This window comes from Macaca nemestrina, chromosome 9, assembly GCF_043159975.1.
Source record: "Macaca nemestrina isolate mMacNem1 chromosome 9, mMacNem.hap1, whole genome shotgun sequence".
Lineage (NCBI taxonomy): Eukaryota > Metazoa > Chordata > Mammalia > Primates > Cercopithecidae > Macaca > Macaca nemestrina.
The window spans coordinates 144,010,296-144,030,161 of NC_092133.1; the positions used below are offsets into that span (position 1 = coordinate 144,010,296).

The 19,866-nt window shown below is 37.7% G+C and overlaps 1 protein-coding gene across 15 annotated transcripts in view; it reads right to left on the reverse strand.

Annotated features, from left to right (window-relative positions):
• LOC105490820 (zinc finger MYND-type containing 11) overlaps positions 1 to 19,866 on the reverse strand; it is a 117,242-nt gene that overhangs the window by 47,497 nt on the left and 49,879 nt on the right. For 2 of the 15 annotated variants that reach the window (XM_071070561.1, XM_011756751.2), the window contains exons 2-3: positions 16,702 to 16,817; positions 8,238 to 8,332 (exon numbers count right to left, since the gene is read on the reverse strand). The exons of 11 other annotated variants lie outside the window; for them this stretch is intronic. In XM_071070561.1, coding sequence (XP_070926662.1) covers positions 8,238 to 8,302 — 65 coding nt within the window. In that variant the 5' untranslated portion in view covers positions 8,303 to 8,332; positions 16,702 to 16,817. The remainder of the gene's footprint in view (positions 1 to 8,237; positions 8,333 to 16,701; positions 16,818 to 19,866) is intronic. 2 more of the 15 variants (XM_011756750.3, XM_024795754.2) reach the window with 2 other exon arrangements.

Sequence of the window (19,866 nt, forward strand, 5' to 3'; positions counted from 1 at the left end):
GGAACTCCTTTTTTTTTTTTTTTTTTTTTTGATACAGGGTCTCACTCTGCCACCCAGGCTGGAGTACAATAGCACAATCATGGCTCACTGCAGCCTTGACCTCCTGTGCTCAAGTGCTCCTCCCACCTCAGCCTCCTGAGAAGCTGGGACTACAAGCCACACACCATCACACCTGGGTAACTTTTTAATTTTTTGTAGAGACAGGGTCTCACTATGTTGCCCAGGCTGGTCTCAAACTCCCAGCCTCAAGTGATCCTCCCACCTCAGCCTCTCAAAGTGCTAGGATTACAGGCATAAGCTACCATGCCTGGCCCAAGAACTCCTTCTTTAGGGAAAAATAAAAGAGTTATCATTACCTAATCTAATCAATAATGAAGACACAAAGCACAAACATACACAAAAAATGCTACAGGGAGACACCTATATATAAAAAGGAAATTAAAATACAAGCAACTACTTTGTTCAGTTCTGTGCAAAAATATAAACACTATGATTTTATAAGAAAATATAAATGACCAAAACCTGAACACAGAATAAAACAGAACCTTTAAAAGGTCAATTTCCAAAGAAATAAATAGAGGAAGTTTGCAAAGAGCTTACCCAGAAAAACATCAGCTACGGACATATTCATAAGTTACTTCTGTGAAACTTATAATGACCAGGTAACTCCAATGAGACTCAAACTCTTCCAGTGCACAATCATAGGAAAGCAAGGAATTTAGCATGTAATAAGAAAACCCCACAAAATAGCATAGACAAAGAAAATCAGTGACCCATAGAAATACTGATATAAAAATCCTACATAAGATATTTGAATATAATCTAATATTGTATATAAATATTAATATATTCAAATGTCAAAATAATATACTAATTCTAGGAACTGAAGAAAGATTTAATATGAAGAAATGTAAAAATATGATTTACTACATTAACAGGTCAAAAATAAATTATCATGAAGATTTTGATACATGTTGAAAGGCATTTAGTAAAATTCAACACCTAGCCCCTAACAAAACAAGAATGAGTAAATACTTCCTTAACTTAATCAAGAATATTCAAAGATGTCTGTGGCTGTCACTTTTCCTTAACACTCTGAAAAGGTAATAACCAACATAATTGAAATCGTCATAAAAGTTGATAAGGAGTTTGCAAATCATGTATCTAGAAAACCCAAAAAAATCAGCTGATATGCTTTTTTAAGTAATTTTAATTAACTATATAGTTCAATAAATTCTTTGGGTACAAACTGATTTACTAAGATTAAAAGCATTCATATACAGAAGCCAAAAAGACAGATGACTGAAAAGAAGACCAAACCTCAATTATTTACAACAGTAAGAAAAATAAAATTTCCAGGAAGAAATAGAATGACAGAATTTGTGTAAAGAAAATTCTGAAATGTTACTGATGCAAAGAAAAAAGATGAACAAATCGGAATTTTCATTACAATAAAAGTAGCATTTCACATTATTGGTGGAAAGACTGATTAATCAATGCAGGACATTGGGACAACTGGTTATCTAACCTGGGAAAGGAGATGGAGCCCTACCTTAGATTGTACCTATAAACTATAGATGGATCAGCTTTAAATATCGACAACAAAACCACACAATTGTTCAGCATGTGTGAAATAACACATACACAAGGAAGGAAATTCATTTTAGTATTGCTGGCAGCAAGAAACAATTAGAAATAATGTAAACATACATCTTAGGGGACTGGTTAAATAACTGATAATTGTACCAAGGATTATTATACAGTTTTCACAAGAAATGAAGCAATGTTACAGGTGTTAAGATAACATAAGCTCTATATTACATTTTTTAAAAAATCGTGGTATAAGACACTACTATTTCTCAAAACACTGTATAACTGATATGCACAAAAGAGTTCTAGAGCTTGATTCCTTCCACAAACTGCTAAGAGGGGCTCAGGGAACAAGGGATGAGAGAAGACTTTTTTCCACAGTATGCCCCTTGGAAATTCATTTGCATCTATTAGCTAGACTATTTTAACTTTTAAAAAAGTAGCTACCATCTACCATTCCTCCAGCAACATACAAGTTTCCTGCTCCCACGTAAGCTTGCCAGCCTTAGGGAGATCCCCTCCTTCTTTTTCAGACTCATTATGGCTCTTCTTGGTCCCATATTCATCCACAGTGATTTTAAAGTTAGTTTGCCAAAATCCACAAAAATAGTTAAAGCTCCATAACCAATGTAAGAATATCCACTGACGAAATTGGCACATATGCTCATTTATTTATATATTTTTCTATGTCTTTAATATGGTTTTATAATTTTTATCCATAAGATTCTTACATATCTTTTGGGTTTTTCCTAGATATTTTAATGTTTCTTTTGAAAATGGAATTTTATTTTATATAGTATTTCCTGGTTGGTGGTTGCTGGTCTTTATTGGGCAATCTGCTTACCTCTCTTACTAGTTTCAGGTTTGTCTGTAAATTCCATTGGACTCGTTTCTTATCAAGCTGATTAGGACTTCTAGTAAAGTACACACCACAGGTAGTAATGGTGGGTATCCTTATCTTGTTTTGGATTTTGTAGGGGATTCTTATAATAGTTCACCATTAAACACGACTCTTGAGGATGCTTATTGGTAGACATATCTTATAAATATAAAATGATAAATATAAATGCAAATATGATGCTTGCTACAGGATTTTGGTGCATAACTTTTATTGAAGACATTTCTTTCCAGTTTGCTAAGTGTTTTTTTTTAATGGCACTGCATTTTATTATTCCTTCATATATTTTTATCCACAGACTGTCACCACACAATGGGTTTTCTTAGCCACTAAGAAACAACCATAGAGCATGGATTAACACACAACACAAGAAAAGGTCTGCTTTGTTGTTAGTCATAGCATGTTGGGCTCAACTTTCTTAATTCAAAGTGAAATGAAGTCAGTTAAAATGATATATTCTGGTCATTTCGTTCTCTATCGCTGGTCTTTGAGGGACTAAAAAGATGTCTGCCCTGAAGAGCAGGTTGGAATCAGGGAGCCCTTTCATAGAGACAAAGGTCGGGAAAGGGTATGGCTGAAGGATTAGTGGCAACTGGAACACATGAATGACAACAGTGCAAAACTAGGTGCTTCCTCCTATACTGATGCACCTTGAGAATATAACAAAGGAGTTAATAACTTTGTTTTCTGGATGGAAAGTTTTGAGTTTAGGTAAATTAGAATAAAGAAGAACTGATCTAGTATATATTAAAAGTGTCATCTAAGGGCTAAGAACATGTGTTCATTATTTATAACGGTTGTGTCAAGAAATACAAGCTCATAAAGTAATGTCTAAACTTGATGAATTTATTTTTTCCTGCTCACTCTATTCTTTAAATATATATATATATATAGTTATATATAGTTATGTTCTTAAGAAATAAGTTTGAAGAGATTCACACCTATTTTTCTTCAAAAGTAAAGCAAAGGTCAGAACTGAGCCAGAACCCTGTAAATAACAGAGGAGCACTGGGGTCCTACTACGCATTACAGGCCAAGTATATTTGATAAGGCTTAAGATTTTCTAGAATTAATAATAAACTCTGAAGGTTGATTTATATGACACCTCAAATATAACAATGGTCAAATTCATTATTCATTTTCTTAGATCATCACTCAGGCAGGTTTGCATCATGTGAAAACACATTTGCTAGTATTCAGGTAAAGGATACTCTAGGTCTCTCGTTTTCTTGTAAACTGCTTAATCTGTAACGAGAACTTTTCTTCTTCCAATAAAGAGAGAACATAGCAATTTGGGTTTCAGATACACTGATAAGTGGCCTTCTAGTCCGCTATTCTCATTTCACTTAATACCATAAGTCACAAAATGGCATGTAAATGTCTAATATTTAAGTATACACTCAATTTCTCTGAACTTTTCAATAACTTCCTCATTTTCTCCCACCCCACTCCATTCCCACAACTTTCCACCATCTGGCGCCCCAGAGCGCTCCCCTCTCTCCCAGGGTGTGAGCTTCCATGGGTTGCTGAGCACTCAAGAGCCTCCAAGCCACAGGCCATAGAAGCCTACACTGTTTCCCCTCCCCAAGATCATTCTGAAAGTTCCAAGGCAAATACATACATATATATAAAATATATAGAATGTGTGTGTGTGTGTGTCTGTGTATTTCATGGTAACAGCCACTGATTTAACATTTTTACAAAAGTAAGGAATCTCATGAGTCATAATTTGCAGAAAGTAATCACCTATCTTTAAGCCTTCTAACAATGATTCAATCTCAGAAACTTCTGCCATCTCATTTGAAATTAATATATTGGAAAACGAGCACAATAAAAACAGTATAAAAACAGCCACAACCAGTGGAAGAACAAATCACCACAGAATGCAGTGATGTGCTTTCTGTCAACGAAAAACATAACAAATGCCTGTGATGTCTTCTCGTCCCTCATAAACGGTTCACACCACTGTGGAGTCTAGAGGCCGTTTACAATGTTGATGGTATCATAAATTTATTTTAAGTGTATTCTAGGTAATCTGGATAAATACCTTAAGACTTAGGACTGCCCCCCCAATTTCAGTACCTTATGGCCCCCTACTGGCTCAGTGTACTAGCTCAGGGGGCTGAAAACATCAGAATCATAAAATTTGACACAGAAATTTAAATGAATATTGATCTAGTATCTTGATGTCAAAAGACTTTATGAGTATAAAAGCTATGGAAGTATAACAGGAGGAGATCCAAAATACCTGACTAGATTAGAAATGTTGAATTTCTTTTTTTTTTTTTTTTTTTGAGACGGAGTCTGGCTCTGTCGTCCAGGCTGGAGTGCAGTGGCCGGATCTCAGCTCACTGCAAGCTCCGCCTCCCGGGTTCACGCCATTCTCCTGCCTCAGCCTCCCGAGTAGCTGGGACTACAGGCGCCCGCCACCTCGCCCGGCTAGTTTTTGTATTTTTTAGTAGAGACGGGGTTTCACCGTGTTAGCCAGGATGGTCTTGATCTCCTGACCTCGTGATTCGCCCATCTCGGCCTCCCAAAGTGCTGGGATTACAGGCTTGAGCCACCACGCCCGGCCTGAATTTCTTTACGACACAAACATCTGAAACTCATTTTTTCTTGCCTCTGAAGCAATTATCACTAATTTCCATTCTGTAAATTAAAAGAAAACAATAAAAAGGAAAAGCATTTATGACAAATATGACAAAAAGTTTATATTCTAAAAATGTGAAACTAAAACAACAGGAAAACAATTTTTCCCTCTTAAATCAGCAAGATAATTAAAATAATTATTCTCAATGCTGGTAAAGAGGCATCAAGACAGTCACCCTCAACACATCGCTATTGAAAGCACTTTCTAGAAAGCAGTCCAGCATCACACACCAACAACCTTACAGATAACCCTATCACTTGACAGCCATTCCATTTCTAAGTAAATGACTTGAGATGGAGCAAGACTTACGTATTAACAGAAAAACGTTTCCAGCCAGAAGTGGTGGCTCATGCCTGTAATCTCAGCACTTTGGGAGGCCAAGGTGAGGAGATCACTTGAGCTCAGCAGTTCAAGATCAGCCTGGGCAATACAGCAAGACCCTGTCTCTAAAAATATATACACAGACACACACACACACTAGCCAGGCATGGCAGCACATGTCTGTAGTCTCAGCTAACCCTAACTCGAACCCTCCTCTCCCTGCCAAAACCTCTGTTAGAGTGTTTTAGAAAAGGAAATGGTGTGTATTCATCATTCCTATGGGCCAGGGAAGTGGTGACCCTTTTAGAAAATCTGAGGTATTTTCTTAATTAGCCAGGCATGGTAGTGTACACCTGTAGTCTCAACTACTCAGGAGGCTGAGGTGGGAGGACTGCTTGAGCCCAGAAGGTCGAGGCTGCAGTGAGCTGTGATCACACCACTGCATTCCAGCCTGGATGACAGAACAAGACCTTGTCTCAAAAAAAAGAAAAAAATGTTCCCCACATCATAAAATTTTATAGTTAAAAAAAGTAACTAAATGTTAATACTAGTAAAATAAGTTAAAGTATATCCACTTTATAGAATACTATGCAGTTAATAAAATTAATGTTCCAAAAAACAATGTTGTGGCAGGCCACGGTGGCTCAGGCCTACAATCCCAGCACTTCAGGAGGCTGAGACAGGAGGGTCACTTGAGCCCAGGATTTTGACACCAGCTGGGCAGCGTAGTAAGACCCCATCTCTATAAAAAAATTTTAAAAATTAGCCAACCATGGTGGCATGCACCTGTGGTCCCAGTTAAGGAGGAGGCTGGGCCGGGTGCGGTGGCTCAAGCCTGTAATCCCAGCACTTTGGGAGGCCGAGACGGGCGGATCACGAGGTCAGGAGATCAAGACCATCCTGGCTAACACAGTGAAACCCTGTCTCTACTAAAAAAAATACAAAAAAACTAGCTGGGCATGGTGGCGGCGCCTGCAGTCCCAGCTACTCGGGAGGCTGAGGCAGGAGAATGGCGTAAACCCGGGAGGCGGAGCTTGCAGTGAGCTGAGATCCGGCCACTGCACTCCAGGCTGGGTGACAGAGGGAGACTCCATCTCAAAAAAAAAAAAAAAAAAAAAAAAAAAAAAAAAAAAAGAAGGAGGCTGATGCGGGAGGACCACTTAAGCCCAGAAAGTCAAGGCTGCAAGAGAACTGTGATTGCACCACTGCATTTCTGCCTAGGTGACACTGTCTCCCAGAAAAACAACAATGGTGTGAGAAAATGCTCACAGTGTATATAAGAAGGATAAGATTTAAAATTATATATGCATATACATACTTACATGCATACAGAGAAAGAAAGAGAGAAAGAGACAGAGGGAGGGAGAGAGAGAAGGAGGGAGGGAGGGGAAGAGGGGAGAGAGGGGGAGAGAGGGGGAGAAAGGGAGAGAGAGGGGGAGAGAGGGAGAGAGAGGGAGAGAGAGGGAGGGGGAGAGAGAGGGAGACAGGGAGAGAGGGAGAGAGGGAGAGAGGGGGAGGGAGGGGGAGAGAGAGAGAGAGAGAGAGAGAGAGAGAGAGAGAGAGAGAGAGAGAGAGAGATAGTTCTGCTACCAATAGTAATTTATTGGGTTGTTCAGATCAATCCTTCCATCGAAAACTAGAAAAACCAAAGAAAAGAATTCATTTAGGAGTATCTGCCAATTCTGGAAAAGGCAAGTGACAGCTTTTGACAATCACATGGAGACAGGGAGACAAAAACTGTTATTCAGGCACACCAAGAAAGGGAGCCTTGGCAAGAACACACAGACTAGGTTGTGATACTGAAAGGCTATGCTTAAAGCAAACCTAGAAAGAGCTTGGTCCGCATACACACTAAAAGGCCAGTTTCAATCATGTCAATTCCTGATTTGATAAAGGTGATTTGAAATTGGTGGTCCACCAGACACCATGATCCTAGAGCCTGTGTCCCTCTAATCTGTATTTCAAGCAGATACATGGCACACAGTTAATAAAAACACTCACATGGGAGTGGAAAGAACATGCAATATGCAAGTACCTATTTGTTTGTAAAGTCCTAGGCTAGAGTGTAATAATCCTTCTTTTCAGTTCTGTCCCACTGTCTAAATACCATGCACAGAACTACTTATCATGGACCTCCAGTGACTGACTATCTAGGAAAAATGCTAACAAGGAGAGGTGAAATATTCTAGTTTTCATAACACTAAAATATGAACCCTTTTCATAATTTCTATTTAAGCAAAACTGTTGAGTCTTAATTTCCCTTATTTCTGAATTAAAAATAATTTACCGTATTTGCTGAATATAGATACACTGTAAAGATTTTATGGGGATTAACCAAAAAAGTCCTTCCTTTCAATTATATTTTTGTTAATAGTAAAGGTATTATACTTTTTCTTTAAAAATTTTTCTCCATTATGATTACCCCAAATGTTACACTGTAAATAATTACTTTTGATTTTGATCTCTATTTATTCAGTGACCATATTTAAACTGGTAAAGTAAAACATTTAGTTATTTTAAAGCTAGGTAGAGACCTAGGTACCCCTTCAAATAACAGGCAAAGTTTTCATTTGGGGAGCAAAGAACATTTTTACTATGACATATATAACTACTTATTTTATTAACATTGGTTCCATTTTATAAAAAGGAAATATTTTTAATTTAAAATTTCAATTTCGGTCATTATGAATTATATATTTTACAGCTTGCTTGAATCTTTTTACATTATTAAATTAGACCTATCCCCAAATTTTACCAACTTTTTAAAAACTTACTTACCAGTTTATAACAATGATACAACTAATGAAAATGACATATCTGTGTAATGATGCAAAAATCACCATAGGTTCAAGAATAATGTAGTTGTTTCACATCTGAAATTGAAATATATTGTAAGTTTGATAGTCAATTTCCTTTGTAGTTGGAAAACAGTAAAAGTAACAGCAGAGTACTGTTTTGGCATACTGTTTATTATATAACAATAACATTTCAATTAAAATTGCCTCTGAAATCTCAACCATGACTTCTCAAGACATAGGACTACACTCTGCCACCTGACACGAGCTTTGTAACTATTAGAAAATGGTTAGCTTTCTGAAAACCCTAAAGATTTCTTTCTGGTTTCAGTACTACTAGAAATAGCCACGCTTTACCTAGGCAACTGATTTGCTTCATGGACATCACTAAAATGTTGAGGCTTCTCCTTTCCGTTAGCTACTAGAAAATGGAAAGCCAAATCTGCAACCCATCCTAGGCAGGCTGTTGGGCTTCATAGAGGTATAGAAGTCTTTCTTGTATCATATTAGCCTTACTTGTGGCTCTATTTCATATACTAAACTTCGTTCTCCTTTTCCTCATCCTGCTCATCCCCTTCTGATGTATATAACCTTACTCTATTCTATATCTTTTTTCTAATTGCCCCCAAAATATATTTGAAACAAAAGAACTTCCAATGAAATATACCGTGTATACGTATTGATACACATACATGAATACAATGTGCGCGGGGGCACACACATGAACTAAAAGCACTCCACCTTCCACTCTTTCTTCATGACGAAAGGGGGACTGTGCTTCCAGGACTGCTACGTTTACATGTTGCACTGGCAGAACTATTAATAGTTCCCCTTTTACTCTTACCCCAGTTTCAGACATTCTCTTCCCTTTTTCTCTGTTTCCCAGCAGTTGAAAATATGAATTCATCAATGTCTTACAATGAAACAGGATGTTTCAAATTTTTATATTAAAATTGAATTCCACTATTTGAAATATATTATACTTTTCTTCTTAATATTAATTTACTAGCCCCAAACTAAATCTAACCTTATTTGTACAATGCTTCTTAGTATATTAGTACACAATCTATATAAACACAACTCTAAGACAAAATTTCAATGATTACCAAATTTTATGATGTATAACCTACTAATTTTGTTGATGGATTTTCCTTCAAAATAAGTTAAAAATTATAATATGTCTTTTCAGATCATACACATCTTAAAAACCTCCATTTTCATTTTTAACTCAATTATAAAAAATGGTCATAATAAAATTATATACTTTATCCAGTTTGTTGGAGAAAAATAATTAAAAGCTAAATAACTAGGTTTTCTCTTTCAATTCCGTATAAAATTCCTCTTGATAACACTAAATACAATTCTACTTACAACAATACTTAGCAGAAAAAATTTTCCATAGTATTACCAGAAATGTTTAGAAGCGAACAGCATGTGAATAATGTAATTTCCATGTAACTAAGATATCCTTTGCATTTTGATAATCTGGCACACACAGTCTTCAGTAGAAGAACAGAGAAACAGCCAAAAAGAAACAGTTGACTTAAATTATGATAATTATTGCTGAAATGAAATGAATTACCTAAAACAGTGGAGTGGGTCATCAATAGACCGGAATGTGACCGAGATACACATATCGGGGAACAGTACACCGGTGGTGAGCCAATGCCGAGCACTTCATCCTTCTCAGTTACATGCCCCGCCTTCCTGACCCTTCTGTGTCATCTGTTTTCCCCAGCAAACTTCCATGCCTCCCATTTAATTCTTCTTGGTTTAAATTTTTCAATTCAGAAATTACACGTATAAGAAATTATTTTAAAATACGTGTAGTGTGAAGAACAAGACAAACACCAGTTAAATCACCTCCTATGTTAGGAAAGAAAGCGGAAACCAACTCTGACAAAAGCTCCTAGAATGTGCCCATCCTGGTGGCACTCACCCCCAAAGCTGGTTACCACTGTCCTGAATTTTGTGTTCACCATTTCCCCTTTTGTGTCTTTATACTGTTGGCCCCTATGTATACCTATCCCTTAAAAACATGCTGTTCAGTGTTGTCTGTTTTTGAAGTTTACAAAAATGGAATCATACTGCATGTATTCTTTTGTAATTTGATTACTTTCTTAATATTATGTATTTGAAATTAACCCATATTGATGTGTGAGGCTATAGTTTATTTTTACTGTAGTATAATAGTCTGTTATAGAAATATACGACTATCCATTCTACTGCCAATGATCACTATTATGGTGGCACTAGCCTGATTTTTTTTCACAACTTGAACATTATTTTTATTTTTTATAGTTAATGTTTTAATTTTAAACACGTATTTATCAAGTCTTTGCTCATTATTCATTCTTATATTTCAGAACTTTCACTTGAGATCATTTTTCTCTGCCTGATGTTAGCCAGTGAGAACTTCTCTTCTCTCAGATTGTATTTGTCTACAAAAGTCTTTATTTGAATCTCCTCCTTGAAAGGTAAAAAAATCTAGGCTGAGAGTTACTGTCTCTTGACACACATTGAAGCTACTATTTCACAGTCATTTGGATTCCAGTACTGCAGTTCAGAAGTCAATCTGTGAGTCTAACTACCACATCTGTATACATGATGTCTCTTAAAAAATCTACTGGCTACACTTAAGATTCACTCTTTCCCCATAGTAAATACTGCAGTTTTTATAATACGGCTAAATGTGGATATCATTTTAAATTTGGTCTGCAATGGGCTTCCTGGATTGAGTATTAGTACCTTTCAATAATTTCAGCAACTTTTTAGCCAGTATCTCTATAAATGTTGATTGTTCCTCATTTCCTCCATTACATCCCTCCAGAACTCTAGATATGCAGGTCTGTGAGTGACCTTGTATCTGGAATATATAGAGAGCTCTGTAACACTTCAGTAATACTGAAATAAAGTAACTCCATAAAAAAAATGGGCAAAGGATTTGAATACTATGTAAAAGAATTTATAACTGGTCAACAAGCACATTAAAATATGCTTATATCAGGGAAATGCAAATTTCAACCACCACGAGATGCTAGTATAAATCAGGGATTGACTCGAACTTCTAAAAACTGACAATACCAGGTGTTGGAGAGAATGTGGAAAATTCGGAATTCTCATAGACTGCAGTTGGAAATGTAAAATAGTCACTTTGGATAATAGTTTTGCCATTTCTAATAAAGTTAAACATACACTTATCACATAGCCTAGCAATTCCACTCCTAGGTAGTTCTCAACACATATGCCTACACCTGTACATGAAAGGATATTGTAGCTTTTGCCATAATTGCCTCCTAATGAAAACACCAACCAGGCATGGTGGCTCACACCTGTAGTCCCAGCACTTTAGGAGGCTGAGGTGGGTAGATCGCCTGAGGCCCAGGAGTTCGAGATCAGCCTAGGCAACATGGAGAAACCCCAACTCTACCAAAAAAAAAAAAAAAATTAGCCGGGCATGGTGGCATACACTTGTAGTCCCACCTACTCAAGAGGCTGAATTGGGAGGACTGCTTAAGCCCAGGAGGTTGAGGCTGTAGTGAGTCGAGATTGTGCCACTGCACTCCATCCTGGTTAACAGGTGAGACCCTATCTCCCTTTTAAAAAACCACCTCAAATATTCCTCCAGTAGATTAACAAATGTTTAAAATTGTGGTATATCCACACAATGAAATACTACTGAGCAAAGAAAACAAATGAACTACCAATATACGTAGCAAACAGATCACAAAACGTGCTGATCAAGAAAAGCTGATCATGGAAAATAATATATTTCCATTCATATAAAATTCTAAAACAGGCGAAGCTAATCACAGTGACCGTAGGCAAATCAATGATGGAAGGGAGCAGAAGGCAGTACAAAGGAGAACAAAGAACTTTTGGGGTGATAAAAACTTCCTATAATCTTAATTGAGATAGTGGTTACACAGGGCATTAGTTTACAGAGGAAGGAAAGAAAATGACTTCAAGAAAACACAGCTGGTTAACAGCAGAGTTACTAGTCTGGTTTTATTAAAGATTCCAAGCTTTCTGTTAGAATGACTAGCTACAGGAAAAGAGCCTACGTTCACCTAGCACTCGACAAACACCGCTGCAGACTGTTGAGTGCCTGTCACATGCCAGTCACTAAGTTCTAGGTGTCTGGGACACCCCATACCCAAACAAGATCCTTACTCCGTACAGAGGTTGCAGGGGCACAGGGCACACAAATAACGGTACTGCTGATAAATAATTTCACTAGATGGAATGCTGTAAGGGCCCCTAAAACATCTCGCAAAAGAGTTTTTGATTTTCAAGTTTAAATCCTAAAGAAAAAGGCAGACTGACTATGGAGTGAAACATAAAAAGGTAAAGTAGATCCTTACCTACCACCTAAAAAGGGAACTACAGATGGATTGCAGACCTATCTGAGAATGATAAAACTATACAATTAGTAAAAGAAAATGTAGGGAATATTCTGTGGCCTTCTTAAGGAGAAGGACTTCTTAAAAGAAAATTTCAAAAGGATAAAACATTAGGCAGAAGAGATTGAATATGATCATTTCAAAATTTGAAATTTCTGCTCAAGAAATAAAACTATGGAAAAAGGTAAATAAACAGATGACAGAATGAGAAAAGATGTTTGCAAAGCATAAAACCTATAAGGGAATTAATATTTAGAATAAAGAACACCTGTAAATCAACAGAAAAAGATAGTAATTTCCCAGTGGAAAACAGGCAGAGAATAACAGGGACCCACAGAAAAGGAAACCCAAAACCTTGTAAGAACACCAAGAGCTGCCTAAACTCACGAACAGATAAAGAAATGCAAGTTCAAACATCCAAGTGACAAAATGTGGGCAAATGAACAGCATTAAGCAAATGCAGATAAGCAGGAAAATAAAACTCCTTGTGCACAGCACTACCCAGCGTGAAGATGGAGGTGGCCCTTCTCAAGAGCTCAGTCAGATTAGGCACCTATGTGCCTACCCTGAAATCAGGGAGGAATTTCTGCTTCCAGACAGACAGACCAACAAGTTCCTTATAGTGTCATCTGTGGTACTGAAAAGTAGGGCAAGGCATAGTAATTTATGGTGGAAGGAAACTGAAGACATCCTAAGTGTCCATGGCAAGGAAATAATTCAAAACATGGGGAAAAAACAAGGAGATATGTAGCACAATGAAAAACTTGAAAACATCCAAGTTATTCTAGACCGTAACACTGGCAGCATGATGGTCAGAAGGCAGGCAATACTACAGGGCTGCAGTAGCAGCTAAATGATATCATGGATACAAAATGGAGTCCAGTACCTCACATTTAATACTTTACACTTTACCCCCTCTAAGCTCTCGCCTCTTTCTTTTTTTGTATAACTGGAATATGTAGTGCTGCTATAAGAATTTAACAGATGACACATGGAGGCATCGTGAAAGCAGAGTGGAAAAGCATGGCCTGCAAAGTCACACAGATCCAGGTACAGACACCTGTTCTGCAACTGACTAGTTGTGTAACTTTGGACAAGTCACTTACCCTCACTGCATCTCGATTTGCTTATCTATGAAGTAAAATTAGTAAAGTCAACCCCATGCTGTTGTTTTGAGGGTAAATAAGATAATGTAAGTCATATAACAAATATTCATTCATCTTGTTTCTCCTCCTTCCCAGCTCATATTACAGTGTGGTCTCACCAGATGAAACACTGTGCGTTGTGCAACCACTACAAATAATAACTTATGGTGGCCAAGCAATGACATGGAAAAAGGTTGAATGCTGCTGAGACAACAACCACAAATAGGAAAATGAAAGGGGAAAAGAAAATCAAAATGAGTATCTGATTTGAATTCTGATAGAGAAATTATAGAGGGTTATTTTTCTGTTTTCTATTTTCCAAGTATCTTGTAATATGTTTATGTTACTTTTAGAAATAAAAGAAAATAATTCATGGCAAACAAATATTTCAAAATTGCATGGAACAAAGAGCAATACACTTCAAAACCTAAAATAGCATTGTTATGGCTCCTTCATCAATGGAGTCATTTTAATATTTCAGAACACATTCTGAAGCACTAGGTTCTTCCTAATTCTAACACGTAACCTGGGATAAATAATTTACCCTGATAGCCTCACATTCCCTACCCATAAGGTGGGGCTAACTTAAACTTCACAGTTGTTGTGAGGATGAAATGAGACAACATGTTAGTTCCATGTAGATGATCATGTTTTGAAAACTTCAAAGTTTGCAAAGATATAAATACAAATCCATTAAAATACCAGAAGGAAACATTTAATGGTTAAGAGCTTGGACTCCAATATCAGAGAGACCTGTATTAAAATTTTAGTTCTGCCACTGACTTTGGGCCATCCATTTTACCTTCCTAAGCTTTATCTTTTCAGCAAAATGAGACTCATGACAACATACCTCACAGAGTTGTTGTGAAAATTAAATAATTATATAAAGTCAGTGCTTTTCACAAAATGACTAATGTTATCAATTATTATAACCCTCCTTCAAACCACTTCTACAGTTTACACAGCTGAATATTATTACTAAAGTCCCAATTACTGTGCCTCACACTAAGCTACAAAGAGAGAAAATATATATACTCTACCCTCAAGGTGCTCACCATCGAAAGGATGCAGAATGCTCTTCAAAGATCCTAAGAGACTAATAAATAATAAAATCAAATAGTGTATATATATTACTTTTAGATATATGTGTATATATACACATATATGTACACACACACAATATAATATATAATATATATGTATGCATGTGTGTGTGTGTGTGTATGTATGTGTGTGTGTATATATATTACTAAGGAAACAAAGAGAAAGGAAAATGGGTCTGAATAAGGAATGTCTCAAAAATCTCAAAGGAGATTTGAGTTGGATCCTAAAAGAATGGGTATGATTTTGCCCACTGATGAAGGAAAAACACAAAATGAAGAATCCATAAAGTACTCAGGCAATTGAGAACAGTCTCATTAGATGGAACACTGAGTAGGGAGACACTGGGTATGAAAAAAAGAAAGAAAAGTCAGGGTCTCACTGTAAAGAGCTTTGTACAAATGCCTTGCTCAGGTATTTGGACTTTATCAATAATGAGGAAATCAAAACAGAATTTTAAGACCACAATCAGACCTAAAATTTAGAAAAATAACTGATAGAATTAGGTTGACTTAAAGGTGTCAGGAGATAACACCTGAAGGAGGAGTCTGGGAAGGGCGTCCCAGGCGGAGCATGGGAAACACAGATCTGAGGGCCTGCGAGAGCCCAGCCAGTGCATAAGGAGAGTGGGGAGTTGCAGGAGGGTGTGCAGAAGAGGGAGGCCAAGACAGCAACACCTTTGCACAGGAATGTGGACTTCACGGGCAGCAGAAAAACGTTTGCAACAGTGGACCTATTGGTCCATTATCCTGATGATGTTTTTGAAAAGCATCTCTAACACCAACGATGGGAAGAAACAGAGACTAGCAAAGCTGGGGACTGGAAAAACAGGCAAGGAAGTCATAAGGATGAAAACCCAGGCCAGAACAGAGAAGAACAGATAGACTCGAGTCAATCCAGCCGCGGTAGAAAAAAATGGCTGTTTTACTTTTACCATTTCTACATTCAAAAAATATTTGCTATTGCCCTCTCGCTACAGGATAAAAATTTCAATGCTAGCATTAAAGATCCTGCTGGTCTAACTCTTTCTGCCTTTTTATCCACTTTTCTTTAAGCCCTACAGTCCCCCTCTGCTTGATCCAGATAGTCTATGCTCTGACTCGCCTCTCTACCTTGTCGAATCCCATCCAACTATCAAGACCTAACTATTTCTGTACCCTTCACGACGCATCCCAAGCATTCTCACAGTGACTGTCCCCTCAAATAAGGCCTATAGTGTTGTAAACTGATAGACTCCAATCTGTGCTACTGACCCCCTTCTATTATTTTGTACTACTGTCTTATACTTTTATGTACCTTGTATGTCTCCTTCATAGACACACAAAGAAATGTGAAATACATGAAAACAGCTAGACAACAACCCAAGGCGAGGTGAATGTCCTAAGAATTTGGCATCCTGAAAAAAACTCACTGTGGACTATACTTATTCAGAATCAGTTACTTCTTGTGTAAGGCCATTATTGTATAAAGTACAATAAAATAACAACAGTATACCTGCCAATCTGGTTTCATAATAAGATATGTAAGAAACACTAAATCAATATAGATGGAAATGAGAATACATTGAGCAATTCTGTGGAGAATCCTTGGGATTACATGAACAGTATAATACGAATCAATCGTTTTTTAAATGAACTTATTTCCAAAGAAGTAACTTAGGCAATGGCTATTCTCTTCCTCTCCAATAATTCCAGTGAAGGAACAGAAATTGACAGTGAGACATAGCAAAATTTAACTTAAGAAATAATGTGTACCTAGTTGAAACTTCAAACGCAACCTACACACGAAGAGGACTTACAGTTTGGGTTTATGTATATCTGTAGCGACAGGAAGAACTCCAGGAGAACTCAGAAATTTCAATGCCAAATATGTCACAAGAGGTCAGAGGTCACATTTTCTAACTGGGGTTTGACCCTAAAGTAAGCAATACAAGTAATTAATTGATGCCCTAATCTGAAATATTCACTTGAATGGGACTAGTCTACCAATCCAATGTTAGTTTAATCATACTAGTCACAGTGTAATCACCACTAGAAACACAAAATTAAAGTTGCCCAAGACAGGAAGGAAACATATAGGTCAAATACTTCCATTGCTTTTTCTAGTAGTCCATAATAAACAAGCTAACCTCCCTCAATCACACAGTCTAGCCAACAATGCCAGTAGAGACTAGTATAAAATCTGTACTTATTTCAAAAGTATGTCTTTAAACTGTCTTACTTAAAATTATTATCAACCTCTAAAGCCAAGTCATAATAGTCCAAATCAGATGTAATTTGTTTGGATTAAAGAAGAAAAGGAAGTGATATATGTAACTTGTTTTTAATGGATATTAAAATAGACATGGCATCTAGAGAAATAACATGACAATGAGTTATGAATCATACTGGGAAATTATTTTTTTTGAGACAGGGTCTCACTCTGTTGCCCAGGCTGGAGCACAGTGGCACAATCATGGCTCACTGTAACCTCAACCTTCCAGGCTCAAGCCATCCTCCCTCCTCAGTAGCTGGGACTACAGGCGTACACCACCGCACCCGGCTAATTTTGTATTTTTTGTAGAGATGGGGTCTCACTACACTACCCAGGTTGGTCTTGAAGCTCCTGCGCTCAAGGGATCCATCCGCCTCAGCCTCCCAAAGTAGTGGGATTACAAGCGTGAGCCACAGCACATGGCCTCATATTGGGAAAGTCAGTAATTAAAAGTTTAAATGTCACTTCTGTTACTGATTTTGTTGTTACATGGTTCTTCATCCTTTACTTCTTGATGTATAATGTGTAAAACGAGGGCTAACATCTTAGGCATAAAAATATTTTATAAATATTTAATATTACTGTTAAATAACTTTCAAAAGTTTATTATGATACCTATTCAAATTACACAATACTGATTAATTCACATGTGCTAGCTATAATTCAGCATTTACAGACATTTAAACTGAAAAGAGAAGCTACTATTGCCTATGCTTATCTTCACACGTAACCCTCAACTTACTACTGCATTTTCTTCTTTATGATAAAATGACTAATTTGTTTCCATTTTATAATGCTTAAACATCACAAATATCCTCCAGTTTCTAAAAATGTAAAATGTTTTCGCTGACAGGCCAAAATTTATTTGTGCTTATTTAGCTCCCAAATGAGGTCATCTATAGAATTTCATATTATCATTAAGTCAAATTTGTAAATATAGCTTTAAATCAGAGGGACAGTTTCATTGTTAATCAAAAATCAGACTTAACCACATTTACATATTTTGATTTCAGACTGACCCTTTTAATATTTTCCACACCAAAATGTTGGAGCTTGTTAAAGAAGTTTATCTTGGGTATGGTTTTTAAATATCTGAAATATTCAAAACATCTTAGCAGTGATTATCTAACTTACAGTACCTTCCCTACTACCTTCTTGGATACAAGACTAGCAGGTTTGTTTTGTTTTGTTTTGGTTTTGAGACAGGGTCTCACTCTGTCTCCCAGGCTAGAGTGCAGTGGCACAATCACAGCTCACTGCAGCCTTGATCTCCTGGGCTCAAGCGATCCTCCCTCAGCCTCCCAAGAAGCTGAGACTACAGGCACGCACCACCACGCTTGGCTAATTTTTTAATTTTTTGTAGAGATAGGGTCTCACTATGTTGCTTAGGCTGGTCTCAAACTCCTACTCTCAAGCGACCCTCCAACCTCAGCCTCCCAAAATGCTGGCATTTCAGGCATGAGCCACTGCACCTAGCTGACACCAGCAGTTTTTTTAAAAGGAAAATTAAAAGAATGTGGGGAAGAAAAGACTCAGAACTCTCCTTCTTGGGCAGATATCGTGACAACTAATGGGTGACTACTGTTAGGAACTCCAAAGTTAAATACCATCACAATTAGATGGAATAAACATTTAGAAAGGTAAGTTTTCCTATTTTGTTACAGAGATAAGAAAATTATTAGTCCCTAACAATTTAATTAATTATGAGGATCTGAGACTTAAAATGGCCACAAATTCAACTCGTGGGATTTCTTTTTTTTTTTTTTCCAAGACGGAATCTTGCTCTGTCGCCCAGGCTGGAGTGCAGTGGCGTGATCTCAGCTCACAACCTCCGCCTCCCAGGTTCAAGCGATTCTCCTGCCTCAGCCTCCCAAGTAGCTGGGACTACAGGCATGCGCCACAATGCCTGGCTAATTTTTGTATTTTCAGTAGAGACAGGGTTTCACTACGTTGGCCAGGCTGGTCTTGAACTCCTGACCTCGCGATCTGCCTGCCTCAGTCTCCCTAAATGCTGGGATTACAGGCCTTAGCCATGGCATCTGGCCAGAATTTCTTCTTTAAACTGCAACCCAAGTGTTGCTGTGTTAAGAATCCTGGCCGGGCACGGTGGCTCACGCCTGTAATCCTAGAACTTTGGGAGGCCGAGGCAGGCGGATCACAATGTCAGGAGATTGAGACCATTCTTGCTAACACAGTGAAACCCCGTATCTACCAAAAATACCAAAAAAATTAGCCAGGCGAGGTGGTGGGCACCTGTAGTCCCAGCCACTCGGGAGGCTGAGGCAGGAGAATGGCGTGAACTCCGGAGGCGGAGTTTGCAGTGAGCCGAGATCGCTCCACTGCACTCCAGTCTGGGCGACAGAGCGAGACTCCGTCTCAAAAAAAAAAGGATGGTGTGTTTGAATATGATGCTGCCATTTATTCTGATGTGTCCAGTGCAGTATACAAACACGGAGAACACGCCTTTGATTTACCTTTGTCAGAAGGAATTATTTATTGCTTTTGAACTTCAGAAAATATCCTGTGCCTTTAAAAACTTTTTTTTTTTCTTTTTGAGACTGAGTTTCACTCTTGTTAACCAGGCTGGAGTGCAATGGCGCAATTTTGGCTCACTGCAACCTCTGCCTCCCGGGTTCAAGTGATTCTCCTGCCTCAGCCTCCCCAGTAGCTGGGAATACATGTGCCTGCCACCACGCCCAGCTAATTTTTT